The sequence below is a fragment of the Peromyscus maniculatus genome, chromosome 1 (genome assembly GCF_049852395.1).
Source record: "Peromyscus maniculatus bairdii isolate BWxNUB_F1_BW_parent chromosome 1, HU_Pman_BW_mat_3.1, whole genome shotgun sequence".
Lineage (NCBI taxonomy): Eukaryota > Metazoa > Chordata > Mammalia > Rodentia > Cricetidae > Peromyscus > Peromyscus maniculatus.
Window position 1 is genome coordinate 109,240,562 of NC_134852.1, and position 21,946 is coordinate 109,262,507.

A 21,946-nucleotide genomic window follows, 5' to 3' on the forward strand; every position below is an offset into this window, starting at 1 on the left:
TCTGAGAGAAAAAGGCATCTCATTCTCTCCCTCAAATTTGGATCCTAGATGCATGAAAATAAGGGGCTGTGAGGATGAACAGGTGTTAAGAAAGGCAGAGGGAAGAACAAAAGGTCACATGGGACATCAAAGTGCAAAGGGGGCTACTACTGGGAGTAGGAGGGTAAAGGGAGGGACAGGGATGGGACACAAGAGGGTAAAGAAACACAAGTAATTTTTGTTTGAAAATGGTGTAATGAAACCTAATTTTCTATAAGATAGATAAAAGATCTACTTTCTAAGTGTATAAATCTACTGACAAAAACATCTAGCGGCCTTTCCTCTACAGTCTGCTTCTCTCCCATCTATCAAATCTATCTACTACCAAATTTATGCTCTATATTCTAACTGTCCAAGTTAGAAGAGCTGGCACAAACCTTGGATTCCTGCCTTGTCTTGACTCCCTGCACCTGACAACATGTGACCTTTTCTTGTCACTGATGGCTCGGTGTTTAGCACAGAGGGTGGCAATTACTTTGAAATTGTTTATTACATCTATGAATGATTTCAGTATATCAGTAACATATCTTCTTTAAAAAATGAATATAATCCATGCCACTGAATTGTGAACTTAAAAATTGTTACAAATGCAAATATTATGTTCATTTAAAAAAAATAAGGTGGAATGTAATCACCATACATTATATGTGCGTATGAAATAGAAGACAGCGATGTTCTAAAATAGAAAGTGGTGATGTTGTCATGGGCCTATGAGGATGCTGGACTAAGGTCTATCAAACTGTGCGAACAGGCAAATTGTATACTATGTGAATTATTTGTCAATGAAGATTTTATAAAACGTAAAAAAATAAATACAAACAAACAGATAAATAATGGTGTCCATGCAAGCGCAGTCAGCACTGCTCTCCTCTTCCTCCCTGTTTCTCCGTCTCAAGCTTCTCTGTCATACAGTTTTGATAGTCCACACCAAACCCAATCTCCTAAGTGAAACCTTTTACATCAAGAATCTGAAACAGCTTCAATTGATTTTAAAGAGTATTCCCAATCCCCACTACATCTAGTTTCAACTTTCACTCTTGAATGTCACAATCTCCATGTGGGCTCACAGGATGGCACAGCAGGCTAAGTCACTTGCCCGCCATGCTTTGATGACTAATTCAATCTTTAGGCCACACAGGGTAGAAGGAGAGAACCAACTCATGCAAGCTGTCCTCTGATCTCAGTACCCCATCCCTCAAAACAAATATTAAAACCAATAAACAAAAATAGCAGCTTACACTGGTTCAGGCCCTTAATCTACCAATTTAACAATATTAGTTCCTCCTGTTCACAGGCAACATAAACTGACAGCAAACTATGAGGCTTCCCACTACTTATGTTTAAGATAAAACTTGCTTAGCAACTGGATTTATTTATATGTACTAAAATATCTACCCCTTCCATTATAAAGGTTTATCAATTTAGGAGACAGTCATAAATAAAGTCTACCAGTTTAATGAATGGGGGTTGGGGGAGACAATAATTCAAAATGGGAGAAAAAGGACTAACAGGAAATAATAAGTATAACATTATATTAATAAACTGGAACACCATCCTTTTCTAGAATGACTAGTACTAAATGCATGAAATTCCAGTGTGCATGTTTCACCTAAGGAGAAATCTATGCAAAGCTAGGCTTTCATAGTAGTGGATCTATAGTTTCCACAATACAATGGAACCTGCAGAAGCTAGTTAGCATCCTTGTTTTTCTTTAGTTGGGTTTTTAAACTTTGTTTTCTTTTGTAGTTCCAGGAATCAAGCCCAGGACCTTGCTCATACTAGGCAACTGTTCTACCTCTGAGCTTCATCTGTAGTCCATTTAGCATTCTCTCCTCACCCCCTCAACACTCCTATCCCTACCGCCATCCCCCAGTTTTTTTTTTTTTTTTTTTTTTTTGGTTTTTCGAGACAGGGTTTCTCTGTGTAGCTTTGCGCCTTTCCTGGGACTCACTTGGTAGCCCAGGCTGGCCTCGAACTCACAGAGATCCGCCTGGCTCTGCCTCCCGAGTGCTGGGATTAAAGGCGTGCGCCACCACCGCCCGGCTATCCCCCAGTTTTTGAAGACAGGATTTCTCTGTGTAGCCTTGGCTATCCTGAAACTCACTCTGTAGACCAGGCTAACCTTGAACTCAGATCTGCCTGCCTCTGCCTCCTAAGTGCGGGGAATTAAAGGGTGTGTGCCACCACACCTGCCTTCTGTGGATATTTTAAGTGGAGCACATAAATCTTTGTTATGTGCATTGGTGTTTTACCTGCATGTATGTCTGTGTGAGAGTGTTGGGTCACCTTGGAAATAGTTACAGTGAGAGTTGCCATTGTGGGTGCTGGGAATTGAAACTGGGTCCTCTGAAGAGCAGCCAGTGCTCTTAATCAATGAGCCATCTCTCCAGCTCCAAATATTTTTGTTGTTGTTTTTGTTTTTTAAGACAGTATTTCTCTGTGTTACAATGAGGCTATCCTGGAATTCTGTAGACCAGGCTGGCCTCAAACTCAAATAGATTCACCTGCCTCTGCCTCCTGAGTGCCAGAATTAAAGGTGTGCACCACAACCTCCCGACCCATTTAGCATTTTTTTAGGGCACATACTGAATCCTGTGTACATGTTTATGTATCACAGTACCCCAGATAGAATCTGGCATTTCAGAGAACCTACCAACAGACACTATACTTAAAAAGGGTAAAAATAAATAAATAAATAAAATTGAACCAAGTAACAATCACATTTGGATCACAATGGGCTCTCTGATGATGAATTCCAAAGATTCTTTTCTTTTTTTGGAGGTGGGGGTAGCAGGGGATGCTTGTAAACCACAGAGAAAAAAGAACTGCAAATTCAAAGACAGCTCAGGCTATACAGCTGGTGTGAGGCAAGCTTGAAATATATGAGATCCTGTCTCCAACAGTAACAACAAATTGTGAAAAAAATCAAAACGATTATAGCCAGGTTTGGTGGTGTAAACTTACACCACTCCAGAGACTAAAGCAAAAGGATTGCAAGTTCTAGGTCAGCCTGAGCAACTCAGCAAGAGCCTGATTCAAAATATAACGCTGAATGGGGTGGGGAGAGGAGTACTGAGGAGTGCTTCTCACTGGCAAGGTGTTTGCTAGGCATCCCAAGGGGGGGGGGGTATGTGTGTGAATACTATGGTACGCTGACTTAACAAATTGATTGGCTTAGATACTACTATCCATAGATTCTTAAATCACTCTATCTTGATTTCTTTGTAATGTTTTATGCTGCTTTGCCCAAAGAATAATTCAATAAATAAACAAAAAAGTATACAAACAGCAGCTCCTTGCTAGACATTGAAAGATTATGAGTCACAAGCAAGTCTTGCCCCAGGTGCTCAAAATGCCCTTAAAGTTAAGACAATTAATTCATCTCTGAAGGAACCAAACTTCTGCATAAAATGAGTATGTTTCTACAATCAAAATTCAACAATATTCACTACATGTGTGTATATATGAAAGTTATCTGATATATATGCATATAAATAACATAGTTTCCATTTGTTCCATCTAATAAAAATAAAAATACAACTTTTCTAGAAAGTACTATGGAAAAATTAATCTGCCTCCTAATGTGTTATACAAAGGAAGCAAGAGCTTCGCAAAAAATATATATATTCACCACAAGATTATTTATAATAACCAATAAGAAAAAAAAATCTAAAAGCCAAAAACCCCACATCTGTAAACAATTAAATCACTCAACAGTAAGAATATGATTAAATTATGGTACACAGGGAAATATTACATAACCACTGGGTGATTAAAATACATTTACCGATATGGGAAAATATTTAAACTGTTAATAAAAAAATAAAATTTTAAATTATAATATAAACATTTACACAAAACATTATGAAATCTTAATGTTGCTTGCAGCTTTCTAAATTTCCCAACAATGAGAGGAAAAATCTTTTGTTTTTGTTTTAAAGTCTTCTATTCTTACAGCTGAATGTCTGAGAATGTTTTAGCAAAAATAGTTCTTTTGTGTGGGGAAGAGAAAAATCAATCCACCACCTGCTCACAGATGAAGGTGGAAAATTATCTAAATTTGTTCAACCAGGCTACCAGCTGGTGATAAGTAGATTTTTAAAATTACTATACTATGATCTCAATGTCATTGGAGAGCAAGAATATAAAGAAAAGAAAAGCACTATTTTTTTTAAAAATAAAGATTGGGAAATGGGAGCCAGAAAGATGGCTCAGTAGGTAAAAGTATTTGACACCAAATTAAACTGTTTTAACTCTATGTCAATATATCCTAGAGTGTTAGAAAGCTGGAGAATTCTAATAATTCTACTCATGTAGAACCACTCATTCACTTTGAAATAGCAACTAACCTTGAGCAGTTTCATCTTTAATACAAAGGTGAGTGCATATGTGTGTGTGTGTGTGTGTGTGTGTGTGTGTGTGTGTGTATGTGTGAAAGAGAGAGAGAGAGAGAGAGAGAGAGAGAGAGAGAGAGAGAGAGAATATACATAGATATTAGATCAAACCTCTGCTTCTAGGATTATGTACTGACATGACTCTAATCTAGTACAGAACAGCTACACCATGAATAAGGTCCCAAAAGAGACCTCATGATATCTAAACATACCTGCAAGCTATACAGTACTATGAACTCAGATAAATGTAAAAATCTGTTCAAGGTCTTAAAAAGCTACCTTCCAATGAAGTCAACTTTCTGAAATGTGTTTGAGCAAGAGCTTTAGACTATTTAAAGATACTATCAAATGATAAATTAGAGTATTAACTGTGTTCCTTATATATCCACTTAAAAGCTACAGCACAATGATCCTTCCCTTCTCTTCTCACCCTCCTCAGGTTGGCAAGCACTGGGTTTTCTCACTTACACTTAAGAGTGGAGCCAAAATTAACAGCTTTGAATACAGAGCTTTATGCCAACACCATGCTCTGTTCTGCTTTTTTCCATTCTCTGAGTTATCAGCAACATCAAATACTGCCAGAAACTTTATTCCTTTCATTTTAAAAATGTTAGAACAACTCACCCGGGGCAGACAAAACATGACTAGTCTACAAAAATAGTAGACAGAGAAAATCCACAAAGCTTGCTTAGTCAGATCATTTACATAATTTTAATTAAAAATAATAATCAATGAAAACAAATGCCACATTAACATTCTACTTCAGAATCTACAACCCAAATACTGTAAAGATTAACGAGCCAATAAAAACCAGGTACTGTTCCAACATACCAATAAATAGGCAGAGAGCTGGTTTTACTATCTCAGTAATATTTTTAAAAAGTAAACATCACAAATGGTGAAAAACAAAGATATTCAAATATTTTATGTTTAATAGCTAAAGTGACATTAGTAACTGAAAATCCGAACTATGTTCCTGAAACATATTCAGATGCAAATACAGGTTCTTCCATGATCCTTTTTGCAAACATGGGACAGCTTCATGTTACCTCTAAATCCTCATGTGTCCATTTGTAAAGTTGGCACGATACCTCAAGTTATATAGAGTCTAAAAGGGCTGACAAATGTGAGACTATTTTTTAAATGAAAAATCCCTATGCAAACATAAACCATAATTTTGCACTGTGACTTAAAACTCAATGCTCTTTCAACTTTAGACTTACCAAAAGCTGTGTTTAATCATTACATTATAAGGACTGAAAACAAAGTGTCAAATTTTGAAGCAAAACCTGGTGTTTAATAGAGTCCTGCTGTAGAGAAACTTGGCTTTTCTTCCAACCGAAAATCACCATGCTTTTAACATATTCTAGACATACCTACCAGAAACAATATTACTGCTAATTATCTTGCCTCCCAAGGTAGCTAATGATTTGGGTACTACAGTAATGATGCTACCACTGGTAGTTTTCACATAGGTTGCAGCTCCAGGGGTTGTGGCTACTCGACCTAAGGATGGGCTCACTGTTGGCCGGGTGTAGGTTGCCTGAGTACCTATAAGAAGAAAAGTAGTGAAAAGACAATTTATCAAAAATGTTTAACTTATAAAAAGAATGATAATTGTACAATTTTACTATAGTTCAATGTCATATATATCACTTTAACTTGAAAATGGAATTGTAAGGTGTCAAGAAATTCATTTACAACTTTACAGCCAGTTTTCAATGTGTATAGCAAAAACCAATGCCAAGTTGATTCAAATTAATTTTACACATAAAACTTTGTGATGTGTTGCAGCATCAAATTACCAGCCCAAGAAAAGGTAGGCCCTCCTCCCCCTTCTCCTGCTATCTTGATGCCAGAGCACTGTAGGCGTCTCTGTTACAGCTACTTAAGGTCCCTGTGTCTGGCTGATACTGGCCCAAAGCAAAAGTTAATGTCACCATTCAGCAAATAAGGCAATATTTATTTAAAATTTTATAACTTTTCTGTTTTTTACCTGCTACTCTCTAAAGAGATTTCCATCTTTTTTTGTTTGTTTATTTTTTGTTTTTTTAGAGACAGGGTTTCTCTGTGTAGCTTTGGTGCCTGTCCTGGATCTCACTCTGTAGACCAGGCTGGCCTCGAACTCAGAGATCCGCCTGCCTCTGCCTCCCGAGTGCTGGGATTAAAGGTGTGTGCCACCACCGCCGCCCAGTGAAATTTCCATCTTTTAAAGGATCATCCTATCATTTTACTAGAGATATAGTTGAAACTGCCAAGAATTGCCAGGAACAGTTTTTAGACTAAAATTATCTCTATTTACATAATTCCTCAACTTTAACTGACTTATTAGGAAATCTATCTTTCCATCTCTCTCAAAAGATTTTATACCCTTTCCTACTATTTCTATGACTTTTCTCTTTCACAAAGGATTAAAAACTAATCAGATGAGTCTTTTGCAGTTTCTTATAAACCCAGTAACTCAGAAAGACTAGTCCTATAAGAAAAATCAGCCTCAAGAAAAATTAAGAGGAAACGGAGAAAAGACTAAGATGGCATTTGCTTAAACTGAAGTGAGATTCCAAGAACACTGTAACAGACATTTTCAAAATACCCAACCTCAGAAAAAAATACCTTTAGGTTAGGAAGTCACTTACTTTAAAAACTTATAACCACTATAAGCATAAGAGGAACATTAAGAAGAATTAGTCTGATCACAGAATATATCTGAACCAGAAAAAAAGTCTAGTGCAAAGTAAAGTACATAGTACAGGGGTATAAAGTTTGAATGCTTTGAATTTTAACAAAAACAAAAACTTCTACTTAAAAAATAAAAAAAGAAAGGAAGAAACACTGTTGCACTGTAAACACAGAAACATGACCCAGTATTGCTATGGGTCTGGCTTTTATGTAGGTTCTAGGAATTTGAACTCAGGTCCTTACACTTGCATTTTAACAAGTGCTTTTACACACTGAGCTATCTCCTTAGCTCCTGACTGGATATCATTTAACACTAACAAAGTTCACAAAGAGTGGTCATTTAAAATGCTCTTCTTTGTTACTACCTCTAGCACAAATTGATTGCTTGTCTATCTGGGAATGACGGCATGCTTCCATCAGTCTAGGCAGCCCTTACTACACTGTAATGGAACACAGACTTTTATGAGTAACATCCTTGTGAGTTGGGTATGTTTTCAGTTACTCAGCAAATCCTGACTGAGCACCTGCATATAGGGAATAAACGGATTTGTTCCCTTAATCCCATAAAGCTTATTGTCTAATACAGATAAAACAATTCAAACAACTAGATAAGTAGAAACTGGAGTAACTGCAATAAAGAAAAATAACAGAGGACTATGAAAAAAAATCTGAGAGAGCTAACTTCAGGGGTCAGGACAGGAGTTGAGGGAGTCAAGAAAGACCTTTTGAAAACTATACACCTGATAAACCTGTGTGGTGGCCCACACCTATGATCCTTGTACTCAGAAGGTGGGGACAGGAGGATCAAATATGAGTTCAAGGTCATCCTCAGCTACATACAGAGTTCTAGGCCACAGACTCTGTCTCAAAACAAAATAAAAAAGACTTCTTTGTAGAACTGTCTCATGAACTTTTAGATATGCAATGTCAACACACCGCTGGTATGGGAAGTTATCTGATGACTTAGGACTGAATGGACTGATGCTTGTGAGACTTACCGGTAGGAGTAGTTACCAGTTTAGTTGTCATAATTGCACCATTACTGCTAACCACCATAATAGGGGAATTGCTACTGGTGGGTAGAGTTGCAGTCACTGGTTTGGGTAAGATTTTACTTGGTTGAACCTGCTGTGTGATGATTTTAACACCTTTGAAAGAAAAAAGATAAATCTCAGTACAAATAATTTTCAAAGAATGTCACTTGGCCCAATAGGGCAATAGTCACACACATTTATTGAGTCTTACTCTAGAGATCCTTTTTTAACACTGATGAAACTCTATGCTTTCATTGCTCAAATGCCTCTTTCCTAAATTCTCCCAATTCAAGAATGCAGCTATAATTTTATATCAACAGATTTCTTAAAGAAAACTAAATCTGGACTTTTATCTATGGCGGTGAGCAAATCTGTTCCATACAAACACTTGAGAAGAAGAGACTAGCATAAGGCCGATCACAAGCAGTCCACACAGCCCTTCCAGATTCTCAGCAACCAAGACTTCATGACTCAGAGCTGACATAATAAGCTGATAAAAACTTAACAGGCTAAGAACAGCTTTTGTTTGATTTTTTTTTTAATGGCCGTCTCATCTTTCATTTGTTTTGTATTGAGATAGGGTCTTATTATATAACCAGTGCTGGCCTGGAACTCAGTGAGTAGTCCAGCCTGACCTGGAACAACAGAGTCTACTGCCTTTGCCTCCTGAGTGCTAGGATTACAGATGTGTGCCACCATGCCCAGCTTAAAGTTCTTTTCTTGTTTTTGTTTGTTTGTTGTTAATACTGTTGAACCCAGGGAGTCAGACATACTAGGTAAGTGTTCTACCACTAAGCTATATCCTAAAGTCCTAAAATAGCTTTCTAAAGAAGCATTTTAATAACTTGCTTTACCAAATATAGAATGCCAAAAAAGGCCACATCCATGTATTGTAACTATATAAAACATGCATGTGAAAAAGAACTCAAAGGTAATATACAATAAATACAATAAAAATGTTATGGATGTTGGGACTTTTTAACATTTAAAAATTTTTATATTTACAATGCTATGATGTTTACATTGGCATTCCAAACATAAAGTATTCATTAAAAAGTATGAGATCTAGTTACAGTTCTAAATCAGTGGTAACTAAAGAAGAAAAATTTAGTGGCATTTCTCCACCACTAATCTTTTGAAGACATACATAAAACATTCTCATAGAGAAAATTAAGAATTGTATTATTTTTGGTGTAGTGTGATAGTTTATCTTGACTGTCAATTTGACAGAATTTAGAATCACCATGGAAGCAAACCTCTGGGAATGCCTGGAGGGATTTTCCAGTCTAGATTAAGGAGGGGAGATCTGCACTGTCCCATGGACTCTGATCCTGACTAAAAAGAAAACAGGAACCAAGCAGGAGCACTGCCCACCCTCTGCTGCCTCACTTCAGACTCACTGTGCCCAGCTGCCTCAAGCTCCTGCCACCGTTACTTGCCCACCGTGATCTTCTAACTTCAAGGCAAAGTAAACTCTTCCTTTCCTAAATGGCTTCTTTCACAACAACAAGGAAGTATCTAATACAGGCGGGGATTTAAGCTGAGATATTAAGGAAAGAAATAGTTCTACAGATTTAGTAGCTTTAAGTAATTATAAACTATTAGCTAAGAAAGAAATTAAAATTATGGTATTTGGGCATAATTAGTTAAGTAACTTAACTCTCGTGATTCTATTTTTTATCTACAAAATAAAAATCATTCAGTATATGCCTTATAAGGCTATTGTAAGGATTAAATAAATTTGTAAAGTATCTAATACACATCAAGAATTCAATAAGTATTGTGGAAATAGTTCTGAATATAATGAACCATAAGCAGTGAGGTTATACAAGGAAAAATTACTTCTAGTATTTCTTACTAATGAACCATAATCCTGTATAACGCTCATGCAGAAAGAAGTTCCAAGAAATAACCACACAGAAAAAATTCACAAAATCAAAAGACAACTCTACTCAGTCCTATGCAAATCAACTGATAATCTGTATCAAATAATATTTCAAGAAATATTATTTCTAAAAACTGACCATGAGAAAGAGAGCAAATCAAATAAACAAATTTCCAAAGAAGTTCTTAAGAACTCCAACCCTCTCAGAAAGTGGCAGGCCTAGAAAGCTGCCCTCCAAAGGACAGTCATTTCAATGCACTAAACCATTCTGCAGAGCCATGCCTGGTGCAATGGCATGAGGAGCTCTTCGATCCACACAATAGAATGAACAATGGAACTAATGGAAGTTATAAAGCAACCATCATTAAAGGCTCTGGGGACCCCAGGATAGCTCCACAGGTAAAAGAACTGACATCAAGCCTGACCACCTGAGCTCCATCCTGAAGACCCACACAGTGGAAAGAGAACCCATTCCTGTAAGGGGTATTCCGACTTCCACATGCACAACATGGCACACATGCATGCACAAATGGATGCTCTCACACAGCACATGTGCACATACACACATGTACCCACAAAATATAAATACAATGCAATAAAGGAGAATGCTCTGTATGGTGGTTTGAAAGAAAATGGCCCCCAAAGAGAGTGGCACTATTAGGAGGTATGGCTTTGTTCAAGTAGGTATGGCCTTGTTGGAAGAAGTGTTTCACTGTGGAGGTAAGCTTTGAGGTCTCATATATGCTCAAGCTACACCCAGTGAAACAAACCATTTCCTGTAGCCTGCATATCAAGATGTAAAACTCTCAGCTTCTCCAGCACCATGTCTGCCTGCATGCTGATATGTCCTACCATAATGATAATTTACTAAACCTCTGAAACTGTAAGTCACCCCATTAAATGTTTTCCTTTATAAAAACTGTCATGGTCATGGTGTCTCTTCACAACAATAACCCTAATTAAGACACTCTGGAAAGGGGTCTTATGGCAAATAGCAAACAAAGAAACATCTCCCCACCAAACCTAAAAGCTGAAGTCAAATTCTGTGACATCTGAGCCAAGACCATTTCTCTTTTCCCTCACTCAGCTCAGTAAATTGGTGATTCTACTCCAAACTGCTACAGTCATAAAGTGCTAGGTCCCTTCTGCATAGCTTTTAGCCAGAGGACATTCTTTTCAGGAAAAACAGGATTTCAGCTTATCCTCACAGGTGCTTAATGCTAACTGAAATACCACAGAGAATAATTCCAATCCATAGTAGAATCCACTAGAATCGAATACCAAAAGGATCACCAAAAACAAACAACAAACAAAAACAAAACAAAACAAAAAACCTCTAAACATTTGGAAATAAAATAGCATAATTCTAAGTAAATCAAAGAGGAAGTCCCAGGGGAGGTTTCAGAACAAAAACTTTAAGAAAATGACAATATATAAAAATACATAGAATGCTGACAAAATCGTGCTGAGGATTTATCAAAGCATAGTTATATAGACGTAGTAGAACTAAATGCTAAATGTATAGAAAAAAATCTTTAATCAATAATCCACATTCCAGTCTCAAGAAGCTAGAAAAGCAAAACAAAGCAAAAGAAAACAAAACAAAACAAAAAAAAATGAAACCAAAACCTGAAAAATGACAGAAAATGATCAATGAAGCAAAACTATGAAAATTTGAAAAAAAAAAACAAAAAACCTCAATAATAATGAAACTCCCTAGAAAGCCTGATAAAGAAAAATATCATTAGGACAGTCCTTGTAGCCATTTAAAGGATAATAAGAACTGATAGTGGTAACTATCATTTTGACAATTTAAACGTGAATAAACTTAAAAACCATAAACTACCAAAGCTCAACAAAGATGAAATGGCTAATCCAAATAGTTTTCCTACCATTAAAAAAAAGTTAAAGTTCATAATTTAAATGCTCCCAAAAATAAAAATCTCCAAACCAGTGATTCATTGAAGTCCACTAAATAGTTAAGGAATTAATATAGTCTTCCCTAATTTCTTCTAGAAAACTTAACACTTCAAACTCATTCTGAGGCCAGTAGTACTTGATAACCAAACTAGACAAAGACACTGCAAAGAAAACTGTAAGACAACTATCTATCAACATCCGCCAAGGCAGATGATCTGAGGAACTGAGTTCAGATCTTTGGTAGTCACAGCACCTAAACGTGAGAGAACATTGACAGAAACTAACATGTTGTAATAATAAAAGGCTCCAGGAAAGTGGAAACGTCACATTCTCAACTCAAAAAGCACTTACAAAAATACTGTAACAGGCCTCCCCCTCAACGCTGAAAGACCCAATGCCTGCTACTCCAGATAGAAATGAAGGCAAGAATGTCTATTCTAGTCACTCCTACTTATACATTCAAGCTAGTGAATTAAGACAGAAAAGAAAGAAGGAAATAAGGGAGGAATACTGATTGGAAAGGAAAACACTGTCCTTATGTACAGATGACTTAATGAAATACATCCTGCATACATAGGAATCCAAGAAATCTATGTAGATACTCCCATAAATAATAAAGTTCACCAAGCTAGGAAGAGGATTCAAGTTCAGTTACTTGCCTACACACCAACAATAAACAAGTGAAATGGAAATTAAAACCATGATACCATTTAGAGTCACTCGAAGAAAATCAGACACTTAGGGCTATAGTTTAAAAAAACATTTATAGGCATGTCCTACTGGAAACCATAGAACACCGAAGATCTAAATAAACAGGAAGACACACTATGCAAATGACCTACAGGACCAGGAAAACTGCAAATTGAGGATACCAGCAGACCTCATGCACATCTTCCAGTTACCTGACTCCTGTTTGATCTGGATGGTAGGTTTGATACCAGGTGGCAATGGTGACTGCTGGGGCTGCTGCTGAGACACTGAGGAAGGCTGGGCCACTGGCTGCTGTGTCTGTTGTTGCACTTGATGTAACTGCTGCTTAGGAGACTGCTGATGCTGTTTAGGAAACTGTGCAAGAATCTGGGTAGGGGCACTCACTAAGCTTTTAGGGGAAGGAAGTCTTGTTGATGCCATTTTGATTGCTGATGTGGATACACCTATAAAAAAGTAAAGAAGATTTAGGAAGGAGGGATTTGTGGGTGGGTCAAAACAAGGAGGATTTGGACCATTCCATCAGCCAACTAATATCTTGGGAACACAAAGGATCAAATGTAAAGTCAACTGTTATAAAAAACATCTACTAAGTAGACTAATTACAATGCCCACTCTTGGTTACAGTCTTGCTTCATTAACAAGCTTCTAATTTTTCTGTAAGCATCTTACTTGTTTCCATTGTAGTTTAATTCTATTACCATTGTTGGTTGCTAGTCTAATTTTTTTCTTCCTTTCTAACAAAACCATGTTTTTCCCCTTGAGAATCCACATTCCTGGGCACTGACATACATGTGCATGGAGGCTTGTCCCTAAGTCAGCTTTAGAGGGTAATTCTCAATTGATCTAAGCTTGCCATGGTACTCCATTACTTTTTCCAGCAATAAGGTAAAACTAGTTATAGCCAACATACTATGAGAGGAATCTCTTCCTGGAGAATATCTAGGTAAGGTCTTCTCTCTTTTCTAGGAAGGCTACACAAAAAGGCATTTTCTCTTTTTCCTTTGGATATTTTCATGGCTGGCTATGATATCTACAATGTACTCATCTAATCAACAGTGAAGTTCTGAAATAATAAAGTTACTTAAAAACCAACACCTATTTACTGGCAGTCATTCATTCAATCACTCATCACATTTTGCAAATAAATTTAGACACTAATCCAGCCAGATTCCAGAATAATTAATTTATTGTACATTTGGATGCCCAAAAGAATACAGGGAATACCACTAAATTAAACATATTAGTTCATCTTTAGAAGAATTACGAATGAAGCTACATTGGTAATTTTGACTAAATATGTGCTATGGTTTGAGTATATACCAGAGCCCATGTGTTGAAATTCAATCCCCAATGTAAAGCCTTAAAAAGCTAGAAACTTCATCCAATTTAATGACTATAGGTTAGAAGTATAATCTTTAGAACACCATTAAAACTAAGCAGGGTAGTCAGGGAGGAACCCACGACTGAATATCAATGGCTTTTTAAGAGAAAAAGAACTCAGAGAAGGCACACAAATGCACTCCTGTCTCTTGCCATATGACTGCTATGCACCATCCTACAGCTCTGAAAGCAAGAAAGTCATTACTAGATGCAAGTTCTTGATCTTGGATTTTCGAACCATAAGCCAAAAAAAATCATTTTCCACTATAAAGTTACCCAACCTGAAATACTTCATTATACCAAATAAAAAAATGGACTAATTACAATATAAAATAGTTAAAAATATGTAACATGAACTTTAGAGAAAGAATGACATCCAATGCCGGGCAGTGGTGGCGCACGCCTTTAATCCCAACACTTGGGAGACTAGGCCAGGCGGATCTCTGTGAGTTCGAGGCCAGCCTGGTCTATAGAGCGAGATCCAGGACAGGCACCAAAACTACGCAGAGAAACCCTATCTTGGGGAAAAAAAAAAAAAAAGACACCAAAAAAACCCTTTTTATGTAACAAAGTATAAGTTGTACCAAAGAGATGGCTCAGTGGGTAAAACATTTGCTGTGTAAGCTTAACAATCTGAGTTTGATCCCCAAAACCAACATAAAGGTGGAAAAAGAGAACCAACTCCACAAACCTAGCTTCTGACCGCCACACTCTGTAACTAACACATGCACCATGCACACCTTCACACACACACACACCCATAAAAATAAAGGATAAGTGAAGAAAGATAACACATAAAAGTAAGAGTACTGCTCGCTTTGTGTGTTTAAGAAAATACCAAATGGAAAAAGCAAGAATGGGACAACATACTAGTTTAAGCAATTTCAATTTTTTAAAAAAATCTTATAAATGATTCTTGGGCTAGTGAAATGGTATAGGAGTGGTTGTCTGTGCTTCACCCCTGAAGCACCACCCTAGTGGGCAGCAGGTAACTGCTAAGTACTTGCCCCCACCCGGGGCATGGCCGAGACACGGACTGGTGGAGACGGGGATCCTGTAAGAACTGAAGTTCATCTATGCTCACTCTCTTGGCTACCTAGTGATCCTGGATGTTGGACTGCAGACCAAGTCAGAGTTCTCCAGAGAACTGCACTGGACTGTTCCTCACCTGTCCTGGATCCCATAACCAACCCCTTTGCTTGCTGTAAGCTGACTCAAAATAAACCCCTTTGGACTATCAGATAAAGTATGTGAAATTGCCTCATTAACTGCCACTATAAGATAGGTCAGCAGTATAAAGGGGACTGCCATGCCTGAGGACTTGAGTTGGATCTCTAGGACCCCTGTGGTAGGAGAGAACCAACTCCCACAAGTTGTCCTCTGACCTTCACATGTGTGTCATGAATGTGCATGCCCACACAAATATATACAAAAACGCATTCACACACAATACAAATAAATATTTTTTTAAAAAAGGAAGAAATCATTCCCCTACAATGTTGTTTTATTTTACATTGTTTTATAAAAAAGATAACAAGGACTTACTATTAGCCACGTATTAGTGAAATAATCTAATACAAGAAGATCAAGTGTGCACATAGGACACTCCCAGAAGTCCCCCTTTTCCCACTGAAGACTCTTGCTCCAGTGCTAGTGAGGCCCAGGAAAATTCACAAAGACATTAATCTAGAATACCCAAACCAGGAAATGATCTAAATAATAAGTGAGTAATAAATTGCCCAACAGCAACAGAATTAAACAACAATGAAAATAACTGAGGCAATTCTAGAAAGCAGAAACATGTCAATGATGCAAAACTGTAGGAAAATGCTATCAAGTGAAGTCTGAACTTTTTATATTACAGAAACATAAACAACACTGCCAGCGTGGGTAAAAGGGTCAATCTGTTAAAAAGAAGTGTATTGCAATACGGCTGTGAGCAACTGGTGGACTTTTCAAATGTTTCTACCACTCTCTAAAATTCCTGAATCCACTGGTTTCAGGTTTTAAAAACTTTAAAAACATTGCTTAGATGCTAAATGTGGACCATCATAAAACTGGTAGGATAGGGAAATTTGACAAGGACAGAATCTCATGGAGTAAGAGAGGAGAACAGAGATGTCTTCAAATTGGTCTAAAGAAAATGAAGGGAGCAATAATACTAGCAGGTACAACCTAACTGGAATCAACATATAGGTAAACTGAAGCAGGCTCAGGGTAGAAGAACTAAGGTCAGCAGAAGACTGTCACGCTATTGTGAAAGGAACTCATGAAGTCCACAGAAAACATGAGAAAAGCATAGAATGAAAGGAAAAAATTTCTTACAACCTAAGAGATGATGGCAACAGAATACAAAATGCAATCAGCCTAAGTAATTAGCAATGGTCCATTCTTTTGTTTTGGAGAGCAAAAGAACAGACCTGAGAGACAACCAAGTGGCTAGTTACAGCTTCCAATCTTGAGCAAAGATTTGGAAGAACCAAATAAGAAGCAGTCCTCTAAAAATAAACTATTTTCAAATACACACAAAACACACCAATTCACACCTCTCTCTCTGATACCAGCAGCCAACTTTTATTAAACACCAAATTATAAATTATCCTTTCCAAACATTAAAGTGCACAACCACATGTACAATATGCTGCTAACTTTTATCTAAGGAAAAGCCTAAATGTGTGTCTTCTTTGCTTCCATGTTTACAAATGGAAGAACTTAGAAAGGAATGGGGGTGGGGGGATAGAACAGAACAAGGTGTAGCAGCTACAGAGAAGCGAAAATTGCAAACACTTTCATTTTCAAGGTAAGGGAAAAGGAGCAGGCAAGTCATCACTGACCTCACACACACACACACACACACACACACACACACACACACACACACACACTCACTCCCCACTCTACCCCCGTTGTCATCAAAATCCCTCCACACAGGGACAGAATTAAATAGTGGCTCACCACTCACCTTGTGCTACTGTTGACATGACCACGGATGGTGTGGAAGACACCACGGCTGTTACTGCTACTGTACTAGAAATAGGTGATGGCGTAGAACTGCTGTTGCCACTGCTGCTGCTGCTGCTGACCAGAGAGGACTGTGGTGCAGTTATAACAACAGGTGGCTTCTGAGTTGTGGAAGCAATGACTGATGTTGGTACAAGCTTAGTGACTGCTGCATAGTTATGGGATTTGGAGAGAATGTTGGGCACAAAGGTTGAACTTGGTGATGTGGTCACTATAATAACCTAGAGGAGGAAAAATAAGTTATTTTCATGTACCTACTATATACTATCAGTGTATTTAAACTTACATACAATTTAAACCTAAGTTTTGCAATAGAAAAAACAATTCAACAGAGAGAAATATACAGTTAATTAAAAGCATATGAACACTTTTCTTTACCAGCAATTATCAAAACTACTTAAAAACACCAATTTTCAGCAAGTATTTTAAGAGGCAGTGTTCAATGTTGTGCATGATGTGGTTCTGTAAACATCACAATACACCACACACCATTTAGGGGATAAATCCACACCATCACATGAGAAAGTAATCTGGAGATGTGTTCACTTGTAAATACTTATTGAGCATCTACTATGTGCCAGGCATGGTTCTAGATGCTAAGGATAGAAGAATGAACAAAACTTACTTGCATGGAGTTTACATTCTAGTGCAGAGAAACAAAAAATACATGACATGTGGAAACAAATGGAAAAGACAATAAACCAGGGTAAAGAAAAAAAGAATGATTAGTGTTGATTTTTTTTTTTAAATAAAGTATTCAGTGAAGATCTCTCTGTAAGATGACATCTGAGCAGAAATCAGAATGAGGTCAGGGTATGAACCATGTGCTACTAACACTTAGAAGGGCACTTAGTGGCATGAGGAGTAGGAAACTAAGGCCCCAAGACAAAAGCAAGCTTTGGATGCTCAAGAAGCTTTAAAGATCTAACCGACAGATTGGCATTTATGAGGCACACAACTATTGAGAAGTAATGGAGGACTAGAAAATGTAAAGTCATGATAGTTCTTGTCCATCTCTGTGATCTTCCTCCATAAAATTCACAACCCTAATCCAACAAGGAGAAAAACATCAAGCAAACTCTAGGAGGGAGCATCTTACTAAAACACCTGACCTGTCAAAGTTATAAAAAAAAAAAAACAAAAAAAAAAAAAACAGGAAAGCCTGAGAAACTTTGACAGTGAGAGGCATTTAAGGAGACAAAACAGGTAAATTGAATGTGGCATCCTGGGTGGGAATCCTGGAACAGAAAAGGACAGTAGGTAAACCCAAAGAAATTCAAATAAACTATGGACTTAAGTTAATATTAATAATGCATTATTACTATTAATTAAAACAATGCATCATACTAATGAAAATTATTAACAGGGAAAGAGATGTAAAGTATGCAACGTTTATAAATTTTCTGTAAACCTAAAACTGCTAAAAATTGAATCTATTTTTGAAGAGTATCTATCTGCTAGATGGGAGCTACAGCAGGGTGGTGACAGCAGATAGAGACAAATTAAGAAGTTCTTACAAACCAGCAGAAATGGCAGTGACCAACATGTTGGTGGGAGCTGTTAGCTACACCTTATAGGTAAACTAGCAGGATGTGCTCCTAGCTGGGTACAGAAAACAGATATAAAGAGAGAGAAGTCAAGGTTTAGCCAGTAAGGCTGAGAAACCATAGACTTAGCAACAGTGCATTTCACAGAGTAGAGCACTGAATAAAAGAGCCATGGCCAGAATCACCCAATGTGTGGAAAAAAGAAAGAAAAGCAGTGCAGAAAGCCTACAGCCAAGAGGGTTAAAAGCAGAAGCTGGATCAAATATGAAAGCCAGACTAAAGTACCTGGATTTCATATTAAGAAATGGAATGATTTTTAAGCACAGAAACAAGATATGAACCTATTTAAGAAGATCATTCTAGTTGCCCCGAAGTGAGGGGCAAGAGTAGAAGTTACTACAGCAGGCCAGAAAAGAAGTGACAGCAGATTCTTGGGCTGGAATGTTAGCACAAAGAAAGGTGAGTGATCCGATTCAAATTACTGTGCCAAGTAGAGAAACTAAAACCTGTGGACGAATGACAACAGCAGGGTTCCTAGAGCAGAACCCAGAAAAGCTCCAAGAGCTGATACAGACATGATCTTACTTAATTGTCCCCAAACCCCATGACACAGATACTATTATTATCCCCATTTCACAGTGAAGAACACAAAAATGACTTATACTTTGGTAGTATGCATCACAGTTTTATTCTGGGGTGAGTAAGCAGTGCTATAGTGATACCCAGTTCTTTGACTAAAATTATTTGTGCCTACCTAGGAGAGAACAAATTGTTTTGAAAAAAATCCAAAGAAATTATGGAAGATATTCTTTTTCAGTTTTACATTGGTCCTAAAGAAAGTCTGAAGTTATATCAGTCAAAAATTTTCTGAGTGAGTTTGTACATGGTATCTACATCAAGGAAACATCACTATACCATTACTACACATTTTCAGTACAACAAAGAATTTAAGACATTAGTACTAGTCTATTACTTAAAGGAGTCTGTTGTTTTAGCAATCAAGACATGTCTTAACCAGCAGACATTTGTAGAAAGTTGGTCAGTATAATCACAAGCAGGCTGGATTAGCAAACAATATGCAATATTATTGAAAACGACCAAGAAACTATTATACAAACTGAGAAGTGGACCAGTACAGCAATAAGGTCATAAGCCTGAGAACCAAATGAGCCTGCACTTAGATCATCTTGTCTGCCACTTTCAAATGATAGGCCCCTAGACATGTTAAAATCTTAAGGCTCCAATTTATTTTTTCTATAAAATAGGGATAATAATTCCAACCCTACAAAATCATTATAAGGATTAGATGATATAATCTTGTGAAGCATCTACTAGGCACATAGCAGGTGGTCAATATTTGACAATTAACAAATGGTACTTCCTAGAAGCTTACTATTCCTATTTAATGTTAGATGGATATGAATAAAGCATTACAGATCACTTCTATCCAGAAATCATATTGAATATACTGTGTTTGTTTCATTACAAACATTTTCTTTCCTTCCCTGTCTAATTCTGATATCCCTGAGTATACAAAGAATTCATAGTTCCCAGACCCAAACTAATTAGACACTAATGGCAACTGGGTTTCACTTTTGTCAATCCTGAACCACTAGTCACAGCTTTCAAGAGATACAATGCTGATGACTGCGGTACAAAAGAGGATTCACCAGGCTTGGCAGGAAAGTATGCCATAGGTAATTAGCAATGTTGGGCATGGAAGGGCAAGTGTGCACAGTTCAAGTATTTGAAATTTCAGAATGAAAGCAGGATTCTAACATTAAGAAAAGAATAAATCTAGGGTCTTTAGGAGAACATTTTAGATTACAGATACAAATGATAAAACATAGTTGGAGATTTCAGTACACAAATGATTTCTGATCTGTAAAGAGGCTTCCCAAACTAGAGTTCCACCCTGGAGAAATCACTTACACTTTAAAGCTGCTTATTACAACAGGGGAGATTAAAAGGTTTTGAAGCCAAATGAACCACACAGTGTTTATTCAGGCCATAATTCAAATTACTGACCTTCTAGCACTCACAAAAACTCCTTAAGAGTGCTGGGACTTGCACCCTAAGGACAAAATGAAAAATATCAATCAAGCACATGAAAGCATAAAGCTATATTCTGTTGCTCTGTCTGCATTAGTGCTGCATCAATGCTGTTTTAAATGAGGCATATTAACATACGTGGAAATGTATCTATGCTGAAAATGCACAACCTATTTAAATGTGAATACCGTTTACAAAATCAGAAACAATTACACTTAATGTAAAGTCACTTTACCTATAATAATTAATTGCTAAGTTGACAAATACAAATTGTGAGAAATCCAAGGTAAATACAATTATGATAACAGCCTTGGATAAAAATATATTTTAAATCCAATTACCCAGAAAATGGAAAACAAAACAAAACATGGAAAGTGTATTTATTAGTCCTAACCATACTCTAGTTGTCCAAAAATCTTTAAAAATAGATGGCAGAGAAGGAATGAAGTAAGAGAACAGTTTTACAACTGGAACACAGTAGATGCTCAGTAATTATTTGTGGAACAAATGAGTTATTTTTTTATTTAATTTGCCTTAAATGTTTATTTTTTTAAACACAAGTCAATCTAAATTTCTGAATCTGAAAATTCATGATATGGCCTATATATGACTTTGGAAATAAATGTGCCTTCTTAAAAGCATGAGTCTAACAACTTCAAATATTCACTCTCACTTCAAAATTCTGAAGATAAAAACAAGAGTCAATAAGGAAAAAGAAAAAAGAAAATGAAAACAAAGCATTCAGACTCCACTTACAGGGAACCCCATCTGTTACAAACCTTTTTTATGTAAATCTACCAAAGAAGATCTAGAAAATTAATGATGGTAGGTTACATTTATTAAACACTCTTTGTATGGACTATAATTATTTTCAGTGAATAATCTCATCGAATTCTCCTGGTAACTCTTAAGAAGTACTATTATTACTTTTATCTTAAAAGGAAACAGGTTCAAGCAGTTAGCAAAGGGCCAGTGACACAGCTCTGTGGGAAAGTGCATGCCTAAAATGACCAGAGAGTACTGGAGTCAGATCTAGTTATGTGTGTATTAATTTGTTCATTTATTAATTCATTCATTCAACAAATATTAACTTGCATCTAGTATATGCCAAGGCGTTGTTCTAAATACTAGGGAATAGAGTCATGAATAAAACAGAGCTCTAAGCTACCCTCAGCAGTCTATGGGAGAGATAGAAAATAAACTTGTCATTTATAACATCAACTACTTAACAAACAATGAATAAAAATGAAACACACACTAGGAAAAGAATACAGAAAGAGATGT

General features: G+C 36.8%; 1 protein-coding gene across 26 annotated transcripts in view; it reads right to left on the reverse strand.

Moving 5' to 3' along the window:
- The window catches only part of Emsy (EMSY transcriptional repressor, BRCA2 interacting), a 75,001-nt gene that overhangs the window by 29,973 nt on the left and 23,082 nt on the right, over window positions 1-21,946 (reverse strand). For 25 of the 26 annotated variants that reach the window (XR_013043391.1, XR_013043392.1, XM_076547937.1 and 22 more), the window contains 4 exons: window positions 17,005-17,284; window positions 12,854-13,105; window positions 8,111-8,260; window positions 5,814-5,984 (listed from right to left, as the gene is read on the reverse strand). Coding sequence is in view for 24 of the 26 variants with exons in the window: in XM_076547937.1 (XP_076404052.1) it covers window positions 5,814-5,984; window positions 8,111-8,260; window positions 12,854-13,105; window positions 17,005-17,284 (853 nt within the window). In the remaining 2 variants the exon portion in view is untranslated. The remainder of the gene's footprint in view (window positions 1-5,813; window positions 5,985-8,110; window positions 8,261-12,853; window positions 13,106-17,004; window positions 17,285-21,946) is intronic. The other variant, XM_076547881.1, reaches the window with a different exon arrangement.